A 26,091-nucleotide genomic window follows, 5' to 3' on the forward strand; every position below is an offset into this window, starting at 1 on the left:
TAATTGTCTGCAAGCCTAACAGTTTCTCCCCTCCACGGGTGGAGACAGAATGTCCTGTAAGGAACACAGTAGTCCAGCTTGTCTGTTGATAGCTCCTCTTATCATTTGTTTTGCACTTGCACCCTGCTTACCTACTAAAAAGGAACAAAAAGGTCCTTGTTCTAATTCTGACTAAAACTACACACATCATCAGATTATAGTTTTATGATTCTAATACATTTCATACAATTATATGGTTTCAGGGTGGAATATTCTAATCATTACCTTTAAGCATATAACTCCCTTATCACCTACCAGTTGGAGTAACTAATGTTAATTCTTGAGAGGAATTATGGTGTTAATTTTCTCTGATTGTAAATTGTGCATAGAGATGACTGACATTGCTGTTTAATGTAATAGTGTCTATTGGATTTACATTGTATCAATTTTCTATTTATTGGAACCGGTGCACATGGGCCCTCAAGGTGGACCTGTTGCAGTCAACAGAACACTTGGTTAACCACTCCAAGGGCCTTCCAACTCCCCGTCCAATTCCGGCAAGGAACATCAGTGCCTGTTCACTTCCACCATCTCCTGTTCAGATGGCCCCTTTCTGCCATGAGGAGAAGCTGTGGCATATTGATACCATGCCTTACCACAACAAGAAGATGGTGACCCGTTCCAAGCAAGATCATGAAGCTATCCGCACCCTTGAGACTGACACCGTACATGTGACTGCAGGAGATGTTGAATGCCACTCCTCTACTCCGAGTTAAGGACTCTCCACGCTTGAAAGGAGGCAGTCTCAGCTCATCTGAGGAGCCCTGGGTGGTGTTTACCCAAGAACCCAGAACAGGTCGAAGATCTACTGCCAAGAACTTCAGAAGCTAGAAACTGCAGGCTATGTGATCAAGTTCCCCCAAGAAGAGGTTGACATGGAAGAGGAGTCCTGGTACATCCTGCACCACAATGAAAATAACAGTGTTCAACTGTTCCTTAGCATACAAGGGCCAAGTTCTTAGCAAACTCCTCCTACCAGGACCTACCTTGCGTCCTTTACCTGCTTGGCATCCTCCTGAAATTCAGGCAGCACACAGTGGAGACATATGTGGAGACATCAAGGCCATGTTTCATCAAGTGCGCCTACTACCCTAAGACCGAGGCCTTCTCCGATTCCCGTGGAGGGATCTGAAGAGTGACCAAGGACCAGACGTCTACGAATGGCAGGTTCTTCCTTTTGGCATGACCTACAGCCCCTGCTGCGCCACAATCACCTTGCAGCAACATGTGAGATCACAAGGATGATAAGGAGGATGTGCTACAGATGGTGGAACATGCCTTCTACATCGACAATTGCCTGCATAGCCTGCCTGCATCCCAGGAAGCACGCCAGCTGGTGAACATGACAAAGACTCTGCCTGCCACGGGAGGATTCGAGATCTGTCAATGGACGAGTAATGTCCCAGCCATTGTTGAGCATCTCCCTAAAGAAGCTAGATCTGTGAGCACAGAACTGTGGCTCTTCCAAGACTGTGTGGACCCTGAAGAGCCCACATTAGGACTCCGCTGGCACTGCCCTATTGATACATTGGGGTACAAGTACCACCCTGTGGTGGAGCCGACACCCACCATGAGGACCATCTACCGTACTCTTGCCAGCCAGTACGAGCCCCTGGGATATATCATCCCCTACACAACGAGAGCAAAGATTCTGGTACAGGAGTTCTGGAAGAAGGATGGCAAGACACCATCCTACAGGCACCCCTATTAGACCAGTGGAAAGAGTGGGAGCGTAAACTTCCGACACTGTCAGAGGTCGTCATCCCTAGATGTCATGTCCCTCCAAATATAGACAGTGCCATAGTGACCACCAACATCCACATCTTTTGCGATCCTCCAGAAAGAGCCATCTCCGCACCGAGGACGACCAAGGACAAGTACATGTCTCATTCCTCGTGGCAAGATCTCGTGTGGCACCCAAGCTCCAACTCACAATACCCCGCCTGGAGCTCAGTGCTGCCCTGACTGGAACACAACTAACTCGTCTTCTGAAAACTGAGCTTACTTTGGAGATCCGCAAGACTACCCTGTGGTCAGATTCAATGACCGACTTACACTGGCTGCAATAAAAGTTTTGACGTTGCAAAGTGTTTGTCAGTTCCAGAGGTGCTGAGATACAATATCTCACGTTAGGGAGTGGAGATATGTCGACACTGCTAGCAAACCAGCAGATGACATCACGAGGGGGAAAAACTCTGGCTGAGCTAACCTGAGTGAACCACTGGACTCAAGGTCTACCCGTCCTACAACAGTCGCCTGACACCTGGCCTGTGATGCCCAGAACAGCTAGAGAAGAGGACACCGCTGAATGCTCACAAATCTACTTTCTGTGGTCAGGTCAACCTTACTCCTGATCCTGTAAAGGTAGACTGGAGCACCTCACAGTTGGAAGGAGCTCTGTGAGTCTGTGTACCAAACTATGATTCCAACTGTTGGGGATCCCAAGCCCTCAAGGCAAGACATGGAGACTTTCCTGCTTAAAGATGCCCAGAGGGATAGTTTCACAGAGGAGATCAAGGCCCTTGAAGCTGACAAGCCAGTACTGAGGAACAGCAGACTCAGTTCTGTGTCTCATTTTAATTAGAGTTATTGAACTCACAATAAGCCAGATTCGAATAATTTATATTTTGGTGCTGAAACTTGAAGCAGCAGCTGCAGCACAATCATTTGGAAATGGACAGCTCATGGTGCTGAAAGTAGGCATAACTCATTTAAAACGTCTTAATTTTAATTAGACTTCTACTAACAAGAGGGCTGTGTCTTGATGGCTATTTCTTCCTATGTAAGAATTAAGAGGTAGGCCTACCTGTTTGACAGATTAAATTAGGTTATAGGCTGCTATATCCATAGATTTGTTGGTCAATTCCTCCACCCACCTTGCACTCATAAAATAGCCTACATCCGTGTCAGTGAAGGGCTGTTAAAACGAAGATTCGAATTCGAGGGGGTATGAGGTCTACGTTCTATGAAAGAAAATGGCAAAAAGCACAGGCCTAACCCTTGTTAGGATCCGATTACATAAAGTGATCTATAACAGAGCTTTGGTCTGCGATGCTTTATGCTAGAAAAAAGCTGTAAAATATCAAAATCAAATGTACTTATAAAGCCCTTTTTACGTCAGCAGATGTCACAAAGTGCTTATACAGAAACCCAGCCTAAAACCCAAAACAGCAAGCAATGCAGAAGCATTTAGGGAAAGGTCCGACTCTGATGCATATGGGGATATCATTTATTTGTCAGTCATTCATAAGCTGAGCTACAACCGAGGAGACAACATTTTTACTTTGCTTGGGAAGAAATCTACTTCTGTCACCATCAATTGATAAACTGTTAGTATTCTGTACAATAGAAGATGTTTAAACCCAGACTGCTTTTAGGGAAACACTTGTGATCTTTCGTTAGATTAAGCCATGGAAGAAGAGTAGCCAAATCCAAACTGGTTTACCTTGACACTTTGTTTGGTGCATTCACGGTTGAGCTCGATTAATGCCGATTGGCTAATTATTTTATACTTTTGTCAAGGGAGGTAAGATGCTCGCTGGCTTCCCTTGCCTTCAATGCTACTGACGGCAACAATGTCATACTTGTTTGGACCAGACAGCATCAGATAGATGGCCTACACGTAGAGAGACATAGGGGTACTGTGTCGCTCGCTCAGATGCTTTCTCCTGTAAGATACATTCAGTCTTGCGAATTAAAGGAAAATGATTCAACACAAAGAGAGGAAATATGTATTATTTTTTATTTGTAAAACGAAATTGGGAAGCATGGCTACCCTTTGCATCCATGAATACATGCCACTGGTGGAAAGGTAGGCCTAACTCTTGAAAGTACCATGCTCAGATTCCTAATGTCTCAGATGTAATTATTGCAAACAGGGACACTTGTTGCAAACAAGACACACTGATTTGGCATTGGAAAAATATGATAAGATGAACACAGGCCTATCTACTTGTCCATTCTTAGCCTGTAATTTGAGTAATTTGTGTGGTATGAAAGAAAATATACTTAGCTAGTATGTAAAATCACATAGAATTGCATTAAATATATACATTTCCCTTCTCGGACCTGCAAATACGATGATAGTCATGCAATGATTTTACTATAAAGATCCTACTCTTGTCCATGGCGGTCTGCGAACCATCAGCCTTCTGGCCCGCAGCCCTGCGCAACATCAAATTTCCTTCGTTGCCATGTAATGCATACAGCTTGAACAGTTTCTGAAACTGCATATACAGCTCTGGTCTGTCCAAGAAGTGAGGGTAAAAGGTTGTTCTCCACATGTTTTAATTATTATTTTGGGTATAGGGGAGGGTCACTTGTTTTTTTTCTCTCTCAAGCGTTCAGGGAGGGTTTAGGTAAAATATATTTTGCTGAAGGGAGGGTCAGCCATTTTAATTTATCCATGTAACCCATATTATAAATAGCGTTCTCTCCATAAGGGTAAAAGTTTGGAATAGGGTTAAACTGGTTCCGAATGGTTAAGGGAAGGGTTAATTTTTTGGTTGTGTGATGACGTGTCATGACTTCGAACCCCGTTCAAAGATGCCCGGCCATTCTCAGGGTGAACCAAAAGCTTGATGATGTAAAATTATCAATCTTTAACTGCGAGAGACAGAAAGACAAATGCATTTCAAAAGACATGTTACTGGTCTAATATTTTGTTTATTTTATGTAGTATCGTATTTCACGAATAAGGTGAGTTTTCGCTGGCTTTCCCACAGATACAGGCTAGTCAGGCAAACAGACCTACCAACATCAATGCTCTCAACAACGGTTGCTTGATTTATCAGTGATCAATTATTGATTTTAGCTGGTTGGCATGCAAGTATGTCGCTGTATCAAAGATAAAGAAAGCAACGATGTGTGGCTGTATTCTAACATTGTAACAAGACCTCAGCCTCTTCCGGGTTTTAAACCGCCGTTCAGCGCTGTACAGTTGAGGTAGTAATTATTAATTCCATATAGATACATTTTGTCGTTTGTTTTACAGTATGTCCTGTCTGTCTTGAAATTTACATATCCAACCCTATTTCAGGGGTAAGTAACATTTGTCTACACTAGTTATATTCTGCAATATTCCGATTAAAAAACTTTTGCGTAATTACAGCATTAGCCTACGGATGATTCTCGCAAATTAATAATGCTCCAAACATCTTCCTATATTCTGTAGATGGCAGACTTTTATTGGGGGCCTGCTGCTTCTGCTCTCTGGGAAGCTTGGATTGGTGGATATAAGTGGCTTTCCCAGGTAACCTCTGCATTTGTCCTGTGTATTCCCAGCATTAGGGAATGCAAGGGGGTTATCCAAGGTGGCACTGTCTGACTGTGACCACCCTCTAGTGGTTGATGACAGGAATTAAAGCAAAACAAAATCCCAAGACTGAAATTTAAATTGATCTGAGATTGATTGGTTGCAGGGCCAAGTTAACCCCCCCTTCATGTAAAAAAAAAAAAAATCCATGATGAAAATCCATGGCGGTGACAGAACTTTAATCCCTTGTGTATTATTCCCCATTATCCTACAGGTCAGCAGCACTTTCCTGGCTTCCGGGATCCCTCCTGTTTGTAGGGAATATTTATGCAGGGTCCAGAGCGCTTTCACGCTTGGTGAGTCATTCACTCCTAATCATGCAAGCCTTTTCTGTTACAAACAACACTTTTAAGGTGGAACTGGGGAAACACTGGATTTCACTCATCAAATGACCCCAAATGATGGGGCATCTCTCACCATGGGATAAGGTCTCCACGTTGCTCTAGGTCTTGATTTTGTATACCTACTATCATGACAGACACTGATCTAAGATGTCCGCTTGTCATATTCCAGCCTATCCCTTTCTTCTTCACTCTTCACAATGCTTCTGAAGTGGTGAATTGCCTGATCCTGAAGTTAACCCAGATGGAGGTAAGTGTAAGCTTTTACCCACACTGAACTTTGGGCAAGGTCGATTAAACACACGCAATTACATATATATATATATATTTTTTTTTAACAGCGAATTCCATGGATGAAGCTATTAAGGTTTGTTCCAAGTCTTATCGTTAATATAATAAAAGTTTGGATATTCAGTAGTGTCTAACAGAAAAAGTAGCTAGTAAGTTTTCAAAACTGGATTTGTTTTGGTTTTATTTACTTTAAAGGGGAAGTATACCTAAAATAAAAAAATTCCCTTAACGATTCAATACATTGAAACTAGTTAGGTGGAGTTTGCCTCTCTTTCCCTGCAGCCTAGAACTGGAAATCTGCAAAAACGGATCACATGGCTGGTTACGTGTCTTTGTGCACTGCAAAATCTGCTCCGTTGTCAGTCAGAGTGATTGAAAAATCCACATATTATGTTTTTATTGAAAGTTTATGAACGAATTAGCAATTTTTACCAAAAGTACTATCAGTTCTGAGACAGGAAATGGGTACTTTTCCACCTAAAACAATTATTTTATCATTATCTTATGTGGCCGACTGCAACAGCAGAGATGGGTAACAACTGAGCTCTCGTGGGGGAACCCCTTTACGTAAAAACTCCTCTGTAGCTCTGTTGGTAGAGCATGGCACTTGCAACGCCATGATAGTGGGTTAAATTCTCAGGCCACCCGTATGCACGCATGTCGAAGTCGCTTTGGATAAAAGTGTCTGCTAAATGGCATAGATTAAGGCCCTTATTCACAACGACATACAATGTTTCAGATTAGTTATACTAAGTAAATAACAACCTACAGACAGGTCTGACAATGAAATACTCACGAGTGATTTAGAAGCTACTTGGAGGGGTGCCGATATTTTTTATCTGTAATACATTTATGGCCACATGGCTAAAAGTAATTATATTGGTATGATACTCATGGCCACTATTGATAGGGGAAGGTGGGGGTTACGAATACACAATAGACCAGACTACATGCAACCAAATAGGCCTACCCCAGGTGGTTCCTGGGGCCATGTATTTCACACAAACCTATACAGTTGTTAAAAGCATGAAATGTCAGGAGTGCAACTTTCACTGGGGATAGGTGGGACATGCCCCACATTGTGAAATTGTATTTTTGTCCCCCAGTTTTATCATTGGAATGTGATACAAAACAAGGCAATGGTGTGCTTTAGGACCATGCTGACACCTCCGAGCGGAAGGGTAGGCTGTTTGGAGTGTTTATCTGACTGGATAAAAAAAATATATAATAATTATGTCCCCCTCACTTCTAAAAGTTGCGCCTCTGTGAAATGTGATGCAAATTAACCATTGCTGGCCAACACAGACATCAGAGATTATGGAGAAGAAAAAAAGTGAATAGACCCGATCAAGCCTAAGTAATTAAAATGTAACAGCTTTGATTTTTATTCTGTCTATTCTGCAATGTAAGATGACACAATTACGGTCTATTATCTCCTCAACATATGCTAACTGGTAAAGCGCCTAGGCTACAACAATAAGATCAACCCAACTGCAATTAGACTACATACCTCCGAACGCTCGCTTTCTCTTCTGAAAACTTACATCTGTGACTAAAAGCTCCAAATAAGGGCATATAAGTCAGTTGGCCACACAACGTGTGCAGTTGTTACCCATCTTCATTTCCACTGTTGTTGCTGTCAGCCACATAAAATAATCTCAATAGTTTTAGGTGGAGAAGTTCACATTTCCTGACTCAAAACCGATAGTACTTTTGATTTTAAAAATTGCTCATTCGGCCATACACTTTCAATAAAACAATTTGTCCACAATTTCTGGATTTCTCAATCACTGACTGACAACAGAGCAGAGCTAGCAATAATGCACAAAGGCACGTCACCAGTCTGACCCGTTTTTGCAGCTTTCCAGTTCTAGACTGCAGGGAAAGAAGGCAAACTCCACTTAACTAGTTTCAATGTAAGGAATCACTTGGGACATTTTGGATATTAGGTGAACTTCCCCTTGAAATACTATATTATACCCCATACAACTGCTGTTGGAAGCTAGCCTGATGGTCCTTGAAGACTATGGAATTGTAAGCTATTGGCTTTCTTTCTAGTGTGAGTCTGCTGTTGATGTCGGCCATCAACCTCCCCCTCTATGACCCTCAGTTTGACCCTGGTGGTTACATGTGGGCCCTGGCACATCTCTTCTGTGTTGGCAAGTCTAGCTGGAATAAAGCCAGCTGTGGGATTGTGTCATATGTTTAAAGTGTATAGCATATAAATATAAATCGCTGAATACACTTAGCAACACAATATTAATACAGAAATACATCAATTTCAGGTGCCTATAGAGTGTTCCAGACACACTTCAAGTCCAGTCATTTGAGGTAAACTATCATTTGTGCATCCCTTGTGTATGAAAAAGGATTGAAAAACTGGTTTCCTGTTGTGAATACTATGAAACATGTTTGTTTTCATGATCTATATTACAGTGACCTTGAACAACAATACATCAACTATTTGTTCAGGTAAGAGGGAAATACTTTGTTCCAAAAAACTGTTAATGGCCGAAGCACTGCTTTATTGTCCAAAGCATTTTTAAATTGACTGTAAAAAGTTAAAATGTTACAATCTATAGCTTCAGTAGACTATAAGGGGCAATCAAGTTATTGTCACTAATTGCTGTCACAGAGTAAGTTTGAGGGGGAATAACTTTTGGGGGCTTTGCAGAGTTTTCCTGTCCTTTCATATGTCACCTGAGATGTGTCTTTTTGTGTATGTGCAGTGCACTCTTCAATCCGTTTTGTCATTAATTGATGTAAGCTCTAATTGTCATTAATCCTGAAACTAGTGTGTTGCTGTTGGCCTTTGCTGCACACCCTACTGGTAAGACCTTTGGACTGTTTCTTCCCCACCAATCGATCAAACAGTTCTGTAGCTACAGTGCATTTGGAAAATATTCAGACCCCTTGACTTTTTCCACATTTTGTTATGTCACAGCCTTATTCTAAAATGGATTAAATTGAAAATGTTCCTAAATCTACACACACTACCCCATAATGACAAAGTAAAACGTGTTTAGAAAATAAAATGATCACATTTACATAAGTATTCATACCCTTTACTCAGTACTTTTTTTTGGCAGTGACTACAACCTCATACCCAGGAAGACTTGACGCTACAGGCTTGGCACACCTGTATTTGAGGAGTTTCTCTCATTCTTCTCTGCAGATCCTCTCAAGCTGCCAGGTTGAATGGGGAGTGTTGCTGCACAGCTATTTTCAGGTCTCTCTAGAGATGTTCGAATAGGTTCATGTCCGGGCTCAGGCTGGGCCAATCAAGGACATTCAGAGATATGTCCCAAAGCCAATCCTGCATTGTCTTGGATGTCTGCTTAGGGTCATTGTCGTGTTGAAAGGTGAACCTTTGCCCCAGTTTGAGGTCCTGAGCAGGTTTTCATCAAGGATTTCTCTGTACTTTGCGCCGTTCATCTTTCCCTCAATCCTGAGTAGTCTCCCAGTCCCTGCCTCTGAAAAAACATCCCCACAGCATGATTCTGCCACTACCATGCTTCACCGTAGGGATGGTGCCAGGTTTCCCCCAGACGTGACACTTGACATTCAGGCCAAAGAGTTCAATCGTGGTTTCATCAAGCAGAATCGTGTTTCTCATGGTCTGCGAGTCCTTTAGGTGCCTTTTGGCAAACTCCAAGCGGGCAGTCATGTGCCTTTTACTGAGGAGTGGCTTACGTTTGGCCACTCTACCATAAAGGCCTGATTGGTGGAGTGCTACAGACATGGTTGTCCTTCTGGAAGGTTCTCCCATTTCCACCTCCCTGACCAAGGCACTTCTCCCCGATTGATCAATTTGGCTGGGCGCTCAGCTCTTGGAAGAGTCTTAGTGGTTCTAAACTTCTTCCAATTAACAATAATGGAGGTTACCGATCTTGGGGACCTTCAATGCTGCAGAAATGTTTTGGTACCCTTCCCCAGATCTGTGCTTCGACACAATCCTGTCTCGGAGGCCTACAGACAATTCCTTCGACCTCGTGGCTTGGTTTTTGCTCTGACATGGACTGTCAACTGTGGGACCTTATATAGACAGGTGTGCGCCTTTCCAAATCATGTCCATGTTTATTTACCACAGGTGGACTCCAATAAAGTTGTTGAAACATCAAGGATGATCAATGGAAACAGGCTGCACCTGAGCTTAATTTTGATTCTCATAGCAAAGGGTCTGAATATTTATGTAAGTAAGATATTTCTGTTTTTGTGTGCAAAAATGTCAACCTGTTTTTGCTTTGTCATTATGGGGTATTGTGTGTAGATGAATGAGTAAAAAAATAAATGTAATCAATTTTAGAATAAGGCTGTTACGTAACAAAATGTGGAAAAAGGGAAGGGGTCTAAATCATTTCCGAATTGACTGTATATGAACAGCTTTTGCAATTGTGTATTGGGACAGTTATCCCAATGTTACGCTGATTTTACATCTCTCAACCCCCCCCTTCCTGTTTGGAGGAGAGAACATAATCTGTTTTGATGGCTGGGTTTATCTGTTTGTTTATTCCATCGAGGTGACCTATTTGGTGCCTTGGAATTCCCTTTCCTCCTGTCCCCAAGATTTCACGGTGGCTGTTGTGCCAGGTAAAAAAATTGAACTCCGATGTCTAGTTGCGCATGTTAAAAGCAATCTCAAAATCAACATGCTAATAGGGTTTCCAAATCTTTAAAATATACACTTTTGGCATTGTACACTAGTAACTTAAAACACTTATCTTCCACAGTGCCTTGTTGGGTTTTTTCTTGCTGTTGGCATCAGTCAAACTAAAGAGTGGTTTACCCCTTGAGCACTGTGGGGTCTGGCTCTTTTTGTCCAAGGTAATGAAAGTCAGAACTCAACTTAATGATCAATGTAAACATATCTTTATTTTCCACAAGATTATTTTCTTTATTTGTTACCTTCTACCACCATCTCCCCTCTACAGAAAAAGGTATTAGTAATTGGCAGAAAACCTGCCGTAATAACCTAAGTAAACGATTGTCATAAAACCGACAGTTTAATAGTAAATTCATTCTGTTTTCGATTTCCTTCAAGGACAGTGGATGTGCCAGTTACATATCCATGTCTTGCTCTACCCTGTCTAGGTGTTTGCCACATGCCTATCCCCACTTGTTTTTAACATTGAAGTTAACACGCCATCTTTCTGCTGGTGAGTTCTCTACCTGTGTAAATAATGTCTATCTATCCAGTCACCAATTTTACATTCAAGACAAATAGCAGCTGATGATATTCCCTGGAGACTCAGTCATTTTGTAGTCTGCTACTTTAAAGCCTATATCAAGTTTGGTGATCATGGTGTTTGTTAAAGTTCCTATTTTTTAGGTATACTATTTACTTCAGTGATTTTGTGTTGGCTTGCTCCTTAGTGTTTTCTTCAGCCATGTTGGAGAAGCCCTGCTGGTGTACTCTGAAAGTACTTCCCAAGTGCGATGAGACCTTTGCGAAAGAAACTACTTCTACCTCACTAAATGTTTCAACGAGTTTACTTGCACTCAATTTCCCAGTGATATTTTTTTGCTTTTGGAACAATTATCACAAGAATGTATGCTTCAATTGAGATTCTTTTTCATTTACTATGCCTTTTCTACAACTTGCTGTAAAGCAGAAATAAAGATTCTATATATTTCCATTAAAATATTTGCTTATTTGAACTTAAATACAATTTCCTAGGATGTGATATACTTGAAGGTGAGTAACATTAAAAACAATGGCATTAAGGGGTTTTTATCTACAAATACACTGAAAAAAGGGTTCCTTGGCTGTCCCCATAGGCAGTGGTGTAAAGTACTTCTCCCCTATGGGGACAGCCGAAGAGTAGTGGTCCAACGGTGCATATTAGTTTCACAAATAATAATTAACTGAGCAGAGGTGCTTGCTGCATATCCTGTATTCATTTTTTTGAGGAAATTGGGAGACCTGATGGTCCATTCAATTGTTTTGAACAATTATAAGAATCTGAAATATGTCTGGGTGTATATACCATTAAAGGCACACGTATACCTTTGAGGCACTAGGATTATGATACTGGCAAATTGTTGCAGTGAAAATTAAATACAGTTTTACATTATGTTTGATTGGGTATTTTCCCCTACTGGTTTAAGTCTTCTGCTCTTTGCCTTTGGGGGAGAGCATTGTAAGGTCTTCTCCTCCTTAAGCGCTGTTCTGGATCATTATCTTCTTTTACATAACCTGGTACGAGAAACAAGAAGCACAATGTTGTTAAACTCATTAAGTGGAGGTTGACATTGAATGCAAGGGGGAAAACACCTCTGAGGGCTGAGACAACAGCAATGCACTCCTCAGAAATCAGTGCTGACATCAGTCAAAATTAATACCAGGGCTTTGTGGCCCACAACCCCATTTTGATATCAGAAAATTCTCAACCCTACCGTGACAAAAATGATATAATCATCAGCCAGTGTTTACATGGGGCTATCTATTACAATTCAGTCTGACAGTATTTCAATCTGAAGGAAGAATGGTTTGACGTGACTGAAATACACCAGGGAGATTTTGGAAAGTTCAGGAAAACATCAGGGAAGATCATCAGGCAATTGTGTATGATCTTCTGTGTAGAGAAGACTACAGTATTAAATACTATGGATTTGATGACCATTGCGTTCTGTTGAATGGATCCAATTGAATAGGGTAGCATACCTCTGTCCACACAGGTTTGTGTTGAAGGGAAGCCGACTTCCCAAAAGTGGTCTGGGGTTGATGGAGGAAGATAACGGAAGCGGTGCCGAGAACAGGCTGACAACTTCTTCACCCTCTCTGCCTCTGAAAGGTCGGCGTAGTACTGAGGGAGATGGAATAGATATGTCACAAATCATGGGTTGTGTTCGATCTGGCAAAAAGTTCTGAAACGGAAAACACCACATTTATTCAGTTTGGTGCCGTGAGGTCCAGTTGGCAGAGCATCGTGCTTGCAACGCCAGGGTTGTGGGTTTGATTCCCACGGAGGACCAGTACGAAAATTTATGCACTCACTACTTACTGTAAGTCGCTCTGGATAAGAATGTCTGCTAAATTACTAAAATGTAATGAACATGACCATGGACAGGCACTTTCAGCTCCACACATCAAAACACGGTCGAGTCAACTCACGATTTCACACTCTTTACACGTGTGCCCCTTGAGTTTCCTCCTCTCAGCTTTCTTGCGGACCACCGCCACGTGTGCAAACGATAGGTTTTTACTACAGGACAATGAGGCAAAGAAACCTTTTAGAAACCTAGCATTAAAGTGTTCTACGTTAGTCTGACGATTATGATCTCACCTGTCTTTGTGTTCTCCATTGGGTCTTCCACTTTGAGGCATGTGTGCTTTTAATGAGAGGACAATAAAACAGTTTAAAATATTGATGTAAATATTTAACAATGAATGCCCAAATTCATCTCAAGTGTTGTACTACTTGACCAGGTCATTCTCAACCAATTTGCCTGGTCAAATAAAAGAAACAAGTATACAAGATTATAGAGAAAATATAGTGTAAAGTCTTTACCATCCTTATGCTCTTCCTCCTCCTCCTTATCATCAAACTCTTCCTCCCCATGATGGGGTTCCTCTTTGTCCAAATATGAGCCGTTATGCTGAGGACATGACTCGTACTCCCCGTAGCCTGTTCGGTCGAATATCTCAGCCAAGCTGTCGTTGGCCCTCTGACCAATCCCTAAAAGAAGGGTTTTGAGTTTGGTTACATGGTTGGTTGGTTTGTTTATATGGGTCCTGCTCGAATGTAACCGTCCTTCCTCCCATCACTGAAGTGATCTAATGCAACTTGAAAGATAAAAGTAAGGATTTAATTGCTCTCTCCTCTTTACCGTATTTGATTAAATTAAAATCAGATGATTGGGAATGTATCAAAGATTTTGTGCGAAAATGTAGTAAGCTGTACCGGTAACAGAGCTGGTTCTTGGAGCTCCTCGGTGGAGCAGGCTGGGGCTGACGAAGGTGCAGTCCATATCGACAGACTCCCCTTCACAGGGGGGCTACACACACACACACACACACACACACACACACACACACACGTGAAGAACTGCAGGTATACACAGAGGGTATAGGAAAGTAGCAGATGAATTTGGTGAATGTCATACCTCTGCTGAAGTTGGGGTATCTACATCATACTGGGAGAGGGCTGCCTCTGGGTCAAGGCTCCACATCTGCTCTGCTGGCATCAGCTTGGCTAAACAAAAGGTAAGAAATTAAACATGACATTTCTATTCAAATTGCTTGCTTAGACTATGCTTAAGGGCCAGTCAATCGAGAAAAAAATATTTTCAGTATCAATGATTGACTATTATGCAGAGTTGCAACACAATACCTTTTCCCAGTGGAGTTTCAGGGGCATTGGAGGGCAGTGTTGTTGATGCAGTACCATTGTTGTCCTGTGGAGGGCTCCTCTTCACACGAGCACAGGGGTTGGCCTGCAGGACAGAGGTCTGCTTCAGTTTTTCAGTATCCTCCCGACTCCGCTTTCTGATTGGCTCGTGGTGGACATCGTGGGTCTAAATGGACAAATAGGAAAGCTGGGGCTACTCGGTTACAGTAGTATGTTGATGCATAAGACAGGTGAACGTGTCCAAGAAAAAGAGCTCTTGATATACCCATCTATAATATTTCAGACAGACAACGTAACAAATGGTATCGTCTGTCAAAAGACTGTGGGATGCGACGACTAACGAGGAACATAACCAAGTTGACCTGCCATTTTAGCATCTGTTTTTTTAAAATCCTGCCACATATGCCTTCATGAGGATCACAATGGAAATAAGTTGTGTACTTTTCTGTGTAATGTGTACCTAGTTTTAAATTATCAAACAAACCCCCCAAAAATTCTGGTGCTTTGGTTTTATGTCACTGGTTATTTGGATTTATCAGGATTTTTTTTCTGGGTTTCCAGATGAACTCATCTATATGTAACAAGGCTCAAATGTGACTAATGTACCTGTATAACATCTTGTGTAATTTGTTAAGAAAATTACATGAAAAATCATGGCTCTACCTGCTGACTAAGCAACACATTTTTGGATCGCTCATCACTTGGAGAGGTAGAGGGATGTTTAAATAGGATGTGCCGCTTTTGGCCTTTGTCTTGGTTCTCTGATGCAGGGACGCTGCTACCTCTCTGGGCATTGAGCGGAGGCACGAGGGCCTTCTGTGGGGAGTCGGAAAGGTCCAGAGGCTTGTCAACCACTTCCTCATCTTCCTCCTTCTCGCTACTTTTCCTCCTCTTGCCTCTCTCCAGCTCACGGTGAGAGGCACCACATGGGGTGGAAGTGGCTCTAAGAGGTGCAATGCGGGCTATCCCCTCCAGGTGGCGGCGTTGGGCATTGGCGGGGATGAGCTTCAGGCGGGGGAGGAGGGACAGGGAGCCGTCCTCAGTGGTGGTGGTGCCGGGACAGCCCAGGAGGGGAACCTTTCTCTGGGGGATAGGCAGTGGATCATCAGGGAGATCCAGGCGACACGTCTCTGCCACTACAGCACCTTCATGACCCTGGCTGCTGCACTCTGAATCAACAAGAAGAATACTACGTTATTTTTTTTACAGTGCTTTTCAAGACACTCAAGACATTTAGAGGCAATAACATAATTACAAACGCATGTTATCAGTCATCAGTTAGTAAATGAAGGCCTTTACGTTGGGTCTGGGTGGCGTCCATGTAACACGTTTCAGGCACCAGTATGCCGTTTCCTTGGCTCTGCGCGGTTCGGGAGGGCAATCCTTTCCTTGGTTCTACCATTATGAAAACAAAAAAAATGAACTTCAATGAAGTCTATGAAACTGAAATCGTAAGAAACTAATATTGAGTGTGTTTGTGTGCGAGTGTGCACGCACCTGCATGTGTGTTTGATTCTGAGGGTGACCCTTGAATGCTGTACCTGTGTATGCATTTCTTTGTATGAATCAGACTGACCGTTGAGCACCGAGCTCTGAGACTGAGACAGGGACTTCTCGGCGTAGCGGACATGGTGGGTCTCCTTCCTCCTCCTCATCTTGCTGACCAAAGGCATCGAGATCTTCTGCAGCGGAGAGTCTGGAATCACCGCCTCCTCTGGCTCAGGAGACACGGAGCTGGAAACCAAACATAGACGCACCACAGAAATACAACGGTGTAACATACCATATTAATAATAAAAAGTATTAATAATACACAGAAATAATAATATACTGTATTAAGCTCAATGTGAGAACTCTTAATTCAACCATGCTTTCTCGATGTGCAATACAAAAGTACTGTAGTGCCAGATGGGGATGGTTTTAACTCACAGAGCTCCATTCAGTCTATCCAACTCAAGACTCAGCTTTCTGTTCTCATCCTGCAGGCTGTTCCTCTCTGTCACTGGAAGTCACATCAAACCACATATACCGTGCCTTCAGAAAATATTCATACCCCTTGACTTATTCCACTCAAAATTGATTAAATATGCATTTCTCTCACCCATATACACACACACACAATACCCCATAATGACGTAGTAAAAACGTGTTTAGACATCTTTGTAAATGTATTGAAAAGGAAATACAGAAATATCTCAATTACATAAGTATTCACATCCGAGTCAAAACTTTGTAGAAGGACCTTTGGCGGCGATTACAGCTTTGAGTCGTCTTGGGTATGTCTGCATCAGCTTTGCACATCTGGATTTGGGCATTTTCTCCCATTTTCCCCTGCATATTTTCTCAAGTTTGATAGGAAGTAGCAGTGAACAGCCTTTCCACAGAAAGTCTTTCCACAGATTTTCAATGGGATTTGGCTGGGCCACTCAGGGACCTTCACATTCTTGCTCTGAAGCCTGTCCAGCATTGCTTTGGCTGTATGCTTGCGGTCAATGTTCTGTTGGAACGCAAATCTTCACCCCAGTCTAAGGTCATTTGCACTCTGAAGCAGGTTCTCATCAAGAATTTGCCGGCATTAGGCTCCATTAATTGTTCCCTCTCAGTCTCCCAGTTCCTGCCGATGAAAAGCATCCCGATAGCATGCTGCTGCCACTACCATGCTTCACGGTAGGGGTGGTGTTAGATGGGTGATGAACTGTGCCTGGTTATCTCCAGGCAAAAAGGTTCAATGTGCATTCAGGTCAAAGAGTTCTATTTTTGTCTCATCAGATCACACAAACTTTTGACTTATGCGCCATCTTTCGCATGTCTTTTTGCAAACTCCAGAAGTGCCATCACTGAGATAGGAGAACCTGCCAAAAGGACAACAGCCTCTACAGCACTTCACCAATTTGGGCGTTATGGGAGAGTGGCACTTGGTGAAGTGCGGAAGAGACGGTTGTCCTTTTGGCAGGTTCTGCCATCTCAGCTAAGGAACTCAGTAGTTCTGTCAGAGTGGTCATTGGTCACCTCCCTTACCAAGCTCCTTCTTGCCCGGTGTCTCAGTTTGGGCGGACAGCCAGCTCTAGGCAGAGTCTGGGTAGTTCCATATATTTTTTTTAACATTTCCCAATGGTGGAGCTCTTGTAAACTTTTAACACTCTAGAAAATGTTTCATACCCTTCCCCAGATATATGCCTCATCACAATTCTATCTTGGAGATCTACAGCCAGTTCCTTGGACTTCATGGTATAGTTTCTGCTCTGAAATACACAACCCGTCAAAAGTTTTAGAACACCTACTCATTCAAGGGTTTTTCTTTATTTTTTTTACAATTTTCTACATTGTAGAATAATAGTAATGACATCAAAACTATAAAATAACACATATGGAATCATTTAGTAACCAAAAAATAATATCAAAATATATTTTATATGTGAGTTTCTTCAAATAGCAGCCTTGACAGGTTGCACACTCTGGCATTCTCTCAACCAGCTTCATAAGGTAGTCACATGGAATGCATTTCAATGAATAGGTGTGCCTTAAAAGTGAATTGGTGGAATTTATTTCCTTCTTAATGCGTTTGAGCCAATCAGTTGTGTTGTGACTAGGTAGGGGTGATATACAGAAGACAGCCCTATTTGGTAAAAGACCAAGTCCATATTACAGCAAGAACAGCTCAAATAGGCACAGAGAAATGACAGTCCATCATTACTTTAAGGCATGAAGGCCAGTCAATATGGAACATTTCAAAAACGTTGAACTTTTCTTCAAGTGCAGTAGCAAAAACCATCAAGTGCTATGATGAAACTGCCTCTCATGAGGACCGCCACAGGAATGGAAGACCCTGAGTTACCTCTGCTGCAGAGGATAAAGTTCATTAGAGTTAACTACACCTCAGATTGCAGCCCAAATAAATGCTTCAAAGTTTAAGTAACAGACACATCTCAACACCAACTGTTCAGAGGAGACTGTGTGAATCAGGCCTTGAATTGCTGCAAAGAAACCACTACTAAAGGACACCGATAAGAAGAAGAAACTTGCTTAGGCCAAGAAACACGAGCAATGGACAGACTGGTGGAAATTTGTCCTTTGGTCTAGAGTCCAAATTGAAGATTTTTCATTCCAACCGCCGTGTCTTTGTGAGACGCAGTGTGGGTTAACAGATGATCTCCGCATGTGCATTTTCCACTGTAAAGCATAGAGGAGGTGGTGGTGTTGTGGGGGTGCTTTGCTGGTGACAATGTCTGTGATTTATTTAGAATGCAAGGCACACTTAACCAGCATGGCTATCACAGCATTCTGCAGCGATACACCATCCCATCTGGCTTGTGCTTAGTGGGACTATCATTTGCTTTTCACCAGGACAATGACCCAACACACCTTCAGGCTATGTAAGGGCTACTTTGCCAAGAAGGAGAGTGATTGAGTGCTGCATCAGATGACCTGGCCTCCACAATCCCCCGACCTCAACCAAATTGAGATGGTTTGGGATGGGTCGGACCACAGAGTGAAGGAAAAGCAGCCAACAAGTGCTCAGCATATGTGGGAACTCATTCAAGACTGTTGGAAAAGCATTCCATGTGAAGCTGGTTGTGAAAATGCCAGTGTGCAAAGCTGTCATCAAGCCAAAGGGTGGCTACTTTGAAGAATCTCAAACATAAAATATATTTTGATATAAAAAATTTTTGGTTACTACATGATTCCGTATGTGTTGTTTCATAGTTTTGATGTCATCACTATTATTCTACAATGTAGAAAATAGTAAAAAATGTATAAAAACCCTTGAATGATTAGGTGCTCTAAAACTTCTGACCGGTAGTGTACATTTCGTTCTATATCATAAATCATGTACAAACAACTTCATTGGCCACAGGTGGATGATTAAAGGAAATTGGATACACTTGAGCTGAGTTTGGAGTGTCATAGCAAAGGGGTGGGAATACTTATGCAAATGACATTTTAGCTATCTCAGATTGTTCTTGCAATTTTCACAAACTTAATTTGGGAGGAATTTAAGAAAATCATGATGAAAGTGGCCATTTTTAGAACTATACATGCCTCCTGTAAAACCGTATCATCTGTGAACATCTTGATGTCATTTATACTCATTATAGTGTGCTCTAACAAATGGAGTAAGTCAAGATTCTGAAATAAAAATATATTAAATTATTCAACATGAAAAATATGAATATGGCAAAAGTACCCTTTTAGATTTTAAGACATTGTTTGGAACAATATACTCAACAAGTACATCACATTTCCATAGTGGGCTCTGTGCAATTTTGAAGTTATGATACATTTTATGAGCACAAGCAACACAGTGAATGGTAAAATGGATTCAAAGGGAACTCCCTCTGCTGGTGATTTGATGAATGTGCAAACAATCCTGAAGTAGGGCTTTGATTGGTTAATGACCTATAATGTAAATGTATGAAATGGGTTAGATCTTCAAAAGTACAGAGCCCAATCTGGACACTTGACATGTTTGAAGAGTATAATTTTCCAAACAATGTCTAAAAACACACAGAATTGAAAAGGGTACTTTTGAAATATTCAAATGAATATTTTTTATAATTGAATACATTAATGTGAAAAAGTGTATTTCAGAATGTAGACATAATCCATATTTGAGAACACACTATAAGGAGTATAATGACACCAAGATGTTGTCTGTATCATGTAAGTATAACGACACCAAGATGCACAGATCATAGGGTCTTACAGGAGGCAAGTATAGGCCTAAAATGGCCACTTTCATCATGATTTTGCTTAAACATTATTTATGATACAAATGTAAAAAGCTTGTCAAACATCCTTCCTCCCAATGGAATCGCCCTACTACAGAGATGATTGGGCTTAGTCAATTTATTTGCAGAGCACTAGTGGTATAGAGGAAGAACTGCATCCCTTTTGTGAGCACGGAGGAATGTTACATTTGGGAGATAACTTAGGAAACAAAGAGATCATTCAGGTTTGCCTTTTCCATCAATGTAAAAAGAGACTACTTGTGTGTCCATCTCCCCCTCCCCCGCTACCACCAGACTTAGCGAAAAAGAGAAAGGCTATATTGTGTGACGTGTAGATCTATGAGGGAACCTATTACAGAGAAAAAAAGGAGTGCAGTGGACAAAGAAAGATGGGGGTGGTAGTGAGAGAGTTCCCTTGTGAATGACTCATGACCGCCCCAATCCTTTGTCATAATCATATCCTATTTTAGCCAAAAGCTTAGGAGCTGTATGGCCTGTGTAAAAGAGGGACCAGTGTGGAGGTAAATGAATCTCAGATACAAAATGTAGGGTATGTGCAAGTGAGAAGGGAATGATGTACAACTCACTGATCTCTGCGATGAGGCGCATGTTCTGCTGACGGCCTTTCTCAAACTCCACCTGCTTCTTCCTCATGTGCTCCTCTGTAACAGAACAGCGATCACACAGCCCTGCTCGCAGCCTGGGCAGAGGGAGAGAGACAGACGGGAAAGAAGACAGACAGAGGAGAAAAGATTAACCAAAGGACTAACAAAAGGAGAGATCGAGAGAAATATAGGTAGATGGAGAAAAAGTCGGAGGGAGACAGACAAATAGGGACAGACAGGTTGATGGGGTACCAACCTGTCCTCCAGAACTGTGACAGTGTCCCGCAGGGTTTTGTGCTGCTCCCTCAACTGCTGGTGTCTGCTGTAGAACTCCTCCAGTCTTTGGGCATCTCTACGGGGTGAGAGGGGGGACAAAAGGAAGGAACACATTGGTTTAAATCCTTTGAATTAATAAACATGGGAGTGTTTGAGTATATAAGTAATGTATTTGAATGTGCATTCTTGGGGTACAAGAGGAATTATATTTTGGGATTCCCATCACAGAGCCCTGGTAAATGAGTAGGGCTCAGAATGCTGTCCTACTGAAGTAAGAGTGTGAAAGAGGCCTTTGTCAGACTGACTTTCTCAGTGACATTTGAAACCTTAACACACTGACGGGGAGTCAATGGAAAATGGTCTCATCTTAAGTGCGACCGTAAAACAATAATCACACTCTTTGAAATGGCAAGTAGAATGTCAGAAAATATGAAGTTTCAGATTCTATTCATTGATCATCAACACAACGTTCAACTAAAATGACTGTACTTACAAACATCGCTCCTTCTTCAGCTTGTTCACTTTGGTTTGCAAACCTAAACACAGGATAAAAAAAAGAGCTTGAAAAGGGGATTGTTGAATGATTTATTTTGACAAGTACTCTTAACACTGATAGTTGTATTAAACATGTCCCACTGGCCTTAGTTGTTTTGGTGGAGGTTCCCTGGCATGTAGACAGTAGGCCTACCTTGCAGTGCACTATCGTGACAGTCTTTGAGTCGACCGCATAGGTCCCTGAAGAGGTCAGTGGATTCCGAGGCCCCACTGGAGCCGGGGCTGCTCCCACTTAGCAGAGGACTGCTCATCATCCAATCACTCACTGGTTGGTAGCTTCACTCAGCCAATACACAACTCCATCTAGCACCAAACCGGAAATCTGCGAGAGGAAGGGAAAGCAAAAAAGACAAAGAAAACAGAGGGTAAGATGAGTCAAGAGAGGACCCTATTTTACTCATGAGCGCCCCTAGAGGAAATGGCTGCACTGACAGGTCATTACAATACCTGTAATAAAATATGATACAATACCGGTCAAATATGATACAAGGTAATACAACCAGTATTTTGCTTATGTAGACACTGAGAAGTGACTGCAATCCAGGGCATGCTCATAGAGTCCTCTCTTTTATTCACATGACCATATCTGATCCTAAAGGGCAGTCAAATTTGTAAATCGGGTTTTGAAGGCAATGTAGCCAGAGCACATAATGCACAAACATATTAGTGCAGGCCAGTGTGCACACACACACACACACACACACACACACACACACACACACACACACACAGTTCAAGCTTGCCTGGACTTCTCTTTCCTCTCCCTTCCCAAGCTGGTACAGTAGGTTTGGCTTAATCACCATTGGAGAAATAAGCAATAAGGCACATGGTATATGGTATATGGCCAATATACCACCGCTTAGGGCTGTTCTTACGCACGACGCAACGCAGAATGCCTGGATACAGCCCTTAGCCGTGGTATATTTGCCATATACCACAAAACCCAGAGATTACTTATTGCTATTATAAACTGGTTACCAACGTAATTAGAATAGTAAAAAAAAAAAAATTGGTCATACCCGTGGTATACGGTCCGACATATCACGGCTCTCATCCAATCAGCATTCAGGGCTCGAACCACCCGGTTTATAATAATCATTAAATCATCCAATAACTAAGGCCAAATAATATATTTCCCCCCATTATTGAGCATAGACATGATAAACTAGCCTATTTCACTTTGTAGCCTAATCCTACCTACTAAATCTGCTAACAGTCCTCACTGATATTCACCAGGCAAAATGTCCTCCTATATCAAACTGAATAAAAGAGCCTTGTTCACTCACCCCACTAGAATGAACTGTCAGTCAAAGTATACTCAATGCACACAAAAGCCACTCAACAGATCCAAACTTCATAGAGAGGAGGAAACCAGGAAACAACTGCTATACCAACTAAACTACCACCAGTGATAACCCAATATGCCTTTCATGGGATTGGCCGGGCGTTTTGAGCATTCCCAGGGACCTGGCTGGGATCATACCAGAATTTGTTGGCATGGACAACTGGAAGAGCCGGTTTTCCCGATCAAACACAAACTGGTCTTGCCAGTCGGCTCAAAAAGGAAAAGGGAGGGGAGAGGGGGGAGAGCTTGAGATGTGTAGCAGCTGGCTCAGAAGAATAGCAACACACTCTCTGTACACACACACAGTAGGAAACAGACAGGAGCACACATGCACGTACACAACCCATACACACAATCACATGCACAAACACACAAAAAAAAGGCACATACATTAGCAAACACAAATGGCAGCTGCACAGACACTCCTCCCTGCCTTTGCAGAGACAAGGCAAATGTTGTAGCCTGCAGCTATTAAGATCGTTAACTCCACTCCCATGCAATACCCAGAAGCCGAAGCGTATATACCAGTCTGGTCTCTACTGTCCAAAATAGCTTAATGTGAAGCAGCCTGTGTTATCCTTCCAGCCTGTGCTATCCTTCCTAAACAATTAAACTAGGCCTAATGTCTAGGGTGTACTAGTATAGGCTAATTGTTAGGCCCTGTCAACTCACAACTATCCAGGGCCAATAAATGACGATAAACTCAAATGCAGCGGGGTAATTTCAGATGACATTTCAGCCCCACTCTGAAAGATTGAACCCACAGTAGTAAACAAAAAAATATTCAATTTTAGGAAAATGCCCAATTTCATGGACATTTTAGTGTCACAGGTTAATTTGGATAATACATTTTTATTTACCATTGACAGCAATATATCGATATCACCAGTACCTTTGGTTGTCTGCAGATTAAAACAAAATCACACATTAGGCTAACTCATTAAAAGTATCTCTTAAAATAACTAACATGGAGGAAGAAAGAAAACAAAAGATCTAGTGTTGTGTCAGTGGGGATTTTGTTCTCTGACAAGCAAGGGCACGAAAGGGGTGGTGTTGTATGTGATGTCCCAGACATCCTGCAAGACAAGCCTGTGCCAGCCAGATGCATTCCAGCAGGACTACGTGAGGGCACTGCAATAAATGCTTTCATAAATATATAAAGCAGTGCTGCGTTGATGCCTCCTCTGAACTAGGCCTATGTCAAATTAAAGATGCTGGTGACATGCAATCAGATTGTGAGCTGCATGACAGGCCTGGGTCAAAAGTCTGATGCACACGAATTAGCTTGAAGTTTGCACTTGTGGGTCTATTTCATTAGCTCCATTGTACCATGCTAAATAAATGTCCAGCTGAAGTATTTGAAAGAAGAGTATTTGACCTAGGACTACCTCGTAATGGCCAGCTTCTCAGTCTTGGGTGCATAGCAGCCTACCACTATTAGCCATCAGCACCACCTACAGTAAATAGACTGACACACACCAAAGACCATTGGTAATAACAGTATTTCTCACTCTGCAAACCACTAGAGATTATTGGTCACAGCACAGATGAATATTGGTTATGCTGCTGCAGGATATACTGTCGCTATACTGTAAAATACTAGGCTATACTAAGTGTAAGTCATACTGCATAAGAAAATCTGCTAAATTGCTAAAATGATATAGCTATGCCCCTTGTAATTGTACCAATATAAATCTAGCATTGGCACATGCGTGGCTGGGTAAGAGGGAGGGGGGCTATCATTTTCTGTTGTGGGAGGTTGGGGTGAGGGTAGCCGATTAAACTCAACTCCACGATTTTCGATGCAGTTGAGCAGCGACTAGTGTGGATGGACTGGAGCTCCGACTTAACTTCATTTTAAGTAATCAAAAACGACTGATTTAAGCACCCTAAGAATAGTCTGCAATTACACACAATATTGTTCTGGTAAAATTTGGTGTACAGTGGCATATACCATCCCTAAGTTTTCCGAACCATATTTCCCTCTCCCTCCAATGTGTCTTAATGTAACCGTGATTGCGTTCTGACCCCAATGCAGCTAAGTGTAAACAAGCGTAACAATAGGGTCGGGATATCCTGGCACGGGTGAGAGGTGAAGAGAGTTTTCTTTGAATGGAAAAATGTTGCTGGCTATAGCTAGCTATTTTCCTAGTTAGAGCTCATTATTTAACTCATACATTATTCCCTAACAATCCTAGAATTTATTTTAGCCTATATATAGCAAGCAAAGTCAAGTTGGTAAAGACAGCCAGCTTGCCAACACTAGTTTGCTAACTACCTAGCCTAGCTAAACACAGTCAATTTCATCGTTACATTAGACAGACATATACAAATAAAGTATGGCATGACTCTATAGCCAACGGTAAATATATTATGTGTTTAAATGTGTAAAAATGTACTAATTTCCCAACTTACCTAGCAGGCTAATCAATTTGCTACCTAGCTAGCTCGAGTTCACTCACGTCTTTTAGAATTCGTGCCTCGCATTGCATGCTGGGATGACAACCCTTCTTGTGTCACATGGTCGATGTTTTTGAAAGACAGATCAATGTTAAACAGCAACAAGTGTCAGCAACAGCGCTTTCTCTTCCACGTCCGATTTAGCTAAACATGAAAACGGAAAACTATTTAGATCAGAGCTAAAGAGACGAGCTTATTTGCCACGGATAATTCAATAGACACGGGCAGTGGAAGATGCCCCTGATGTAAACCAAACCACAGTATCAGCTTCATTCATTACTCCGATTCTGTTGCTAAAATCTTCTTATATGAAAGCAAACTGAACGAAACCGAGCAGGACCTACCTGAATTTATCCAATAGAAACTCTCGTTTTCTTTGCAAAATGTTTTCCGTTTGGAGTAAACGGTTTCACGCTGCAAAACGTTTAGCAATAGACGAAACAGTTTGCAACATAATTGGCATAATGAATACACCCCAGATGTGGCATCGTGGGGTGTTCCCACTAATTTAGGTTTGTTGATACAAATGTTTATATCAATATGTAGCTGTTGTTAAATGATAACACACACAGCCAGGTTTATATTTGTTTATGTGACTGATAGAAACCTTGCCACCCCCTAAGTGGAATAGTTATGCAAAGTTATTTTAATTTTGGAAGTCTGTTCCCAAGTATTCCCACACATAATAGAGAAACGTGATCATATACAAATGTAACAAGGTTGGAAATGATTCTGTTTTAGTCAAATATTGTATCGGTTTGGGCTTCTTGCTGTCAATTTGCAGT

At 41.9% G+C, this 26,091-nt stretch overlaps 2 protein-coding genes across 8 annotated transcripts; one reads left to right on the forward strand and one right to left on the reverse strand.

The window, feature by feature from the left end:
- The first annotated feature begins 3,819 nt into the window (after window positions 1-3,819).
- Window positions 3,820-11,772, forward strand: LOC118372572 (transmembrane protein 241). 3 transcript variants are annotated; one of them, XM_035758511.2, is made up of 14 exons: window positions 3,831-4,737; window positions 5,033-5,079; window positions 5,213-5,290; window positions 5,568-5,649; window positions 5,867-5,944; window positions 6,036-6,061; window positions 8,044-8,144; window positions 8,271-8,316; window positions 8,422-8,457; window positions 8,781-8,815; window positions 10,506-10,575; window positions 10,716-10,809; window positions 11,077-11,141; window positions 11,359-11,772. In XM_035758511.2, exons 1-14 carry the CDS (start codon window positions 4,666-4,668, stop codon window positions 11,423-11,425), a joined length of 897 nt encoding a protein of 298 aa, XP_035614404.1. In that variant the 5' UTR covers window positions 3,831-4,665; the 3' UTR covers window positions 11,426-11,772. The 3 variants fall into 3 exon arrangements, 2 of the variants coding, with proteins under 2 accessions (XP_052361069.1, XP_035614404.1); XR_008108997.1 differs by lacking the exons at window positions 11,077-11,141; window positions 11,359-11,772 and having other exon boundaries at window positions 3,820-4,737; window positions 9,075-10,575; window positions 10,716-10,795; XM_052505109.1 differs by lacking the exons at window positions 11,077-11,141; window positions 11,359-11,772 and having other exon boundaries at window positions 3,820-4,737; window positions 9,075-10,809.
- Window positions 11,623-25,457, reverse strand: rbbp8 (retinoblastoma binding protein 8). Of its 5 annotated transcripts, XM_035758498.2 has the most exons (18): window positions 25,262-25,346; window positions 23,707-23,748; window positions 21,635-21,823; window positions 21,440-21,482; window positions 20,927-21,022; window positions 20,653-20,765; window positions 16,266-16,338; window positions 15,913-16,070; window positions 15,636-15,731; window positions 15,000-15,505; window positions 14,319-14,502; window positions 14,092-14,180; window positions 13,890-13,983; window positions 13,497-13,664; window positions 13,272-13,317; window positions 13,100-13,190; window positions 12,650-12,791; window positions 11,623-12,181 (listed from the first exon to the last, which is right to left on the reverse strand). In XM_035758498.2, the coding sequence occupies exons 3-18, from the start codon at window positions 21,753-21,755 to the stop codon at window positions 12,081-12,083; spliced, it is 2,121 nt and encodes a 706-aa protein (XP_035614391.1). In that variant the 5' UTR covers window positions 21,756-21,823; window positions 23,707-23,748; window positions 25,262-25,346; the 3' UTR covers window positions 11,623-12,080. The 5 variants fall into 5 exon arrangements, with proteins under 5 accessions (XP_035614391.1, XP_035614397.1, XP_035614376.1 ...); XM_035758504.2 differs by lacking the exon at window positions 23,707-23,748 and having other exon boundaries at window positions 25,309-25,457; XM_035758483.2 differs by lacking the exon at window positions 23,707-23,748 and having other exon boundaries at window positions 25,262-25,399.
- Between the last annotated feature and the right edge of the window lie 634 nt (window positions 25,458-26,091).

This window comes from Oncorhynchus keta, chromosome 4 (genome assembly GCF_023373465.1).
Source record: "Oncorhynchus keta strain PuntledgeMale-10-30-2019 chromosome 4, Oket_V2, whole genome shotgun sequence".
Lineage (NCBI taxonomy): Eukaryota > Metazoa > Chordata > Actinopteri > Salmoniformes > Salmonidae > Oncorhynchus > Oncorhynchus keta.

Excerpts from the sequence above, each read along its gene's own strand:
- LOC118372572 (XM_035758511.2), top strand. The coding sequence starts at position 4,666 with ATGCATTTCAAAAGACATGTTACTGGTCTAATATTTTGTTTATTTTAT. Across the intron at positions 8,816-10,505 it reads CTTTGCTGCACACCCTACTG|GTGACCTATTTGGTGCCTTG; the intron begins GTAAGACCTTTG and ends TATTCCATCGAG. Across the intron at positions 10,576-10,715 it reads CACGGTGGCTGTTGTGCCAG|TGCCTTGTTGGGTTTTTTCT; the intron begins GTAAAAAAATTG and ends TATCTTCCACAG.
- rbbp8 (XM_035758504.2), bottom strand. The coding sequence starts at position 21,755 with ATGATGAGCAGTCCTCTGCTAAGTGGGAGCAGCCCCGGCTCCAGTGGG. Across the intron at positions 16,339-20,652 it reads GCGCCTCATCGCAGAGATCA|TGACAGAGAGGAACAGCCTG; the intron begins GTGAGTTGTACA and ends TGTGACTTCCAG. Across the intron at positions 15,506-15,635 it reads GGACGCCACCCAGACCCAAC|AGTGCAGCAGCCAGGGTCAT; the intron begins GTAAAGGCCTTC and ends TTGTTGATTCAG.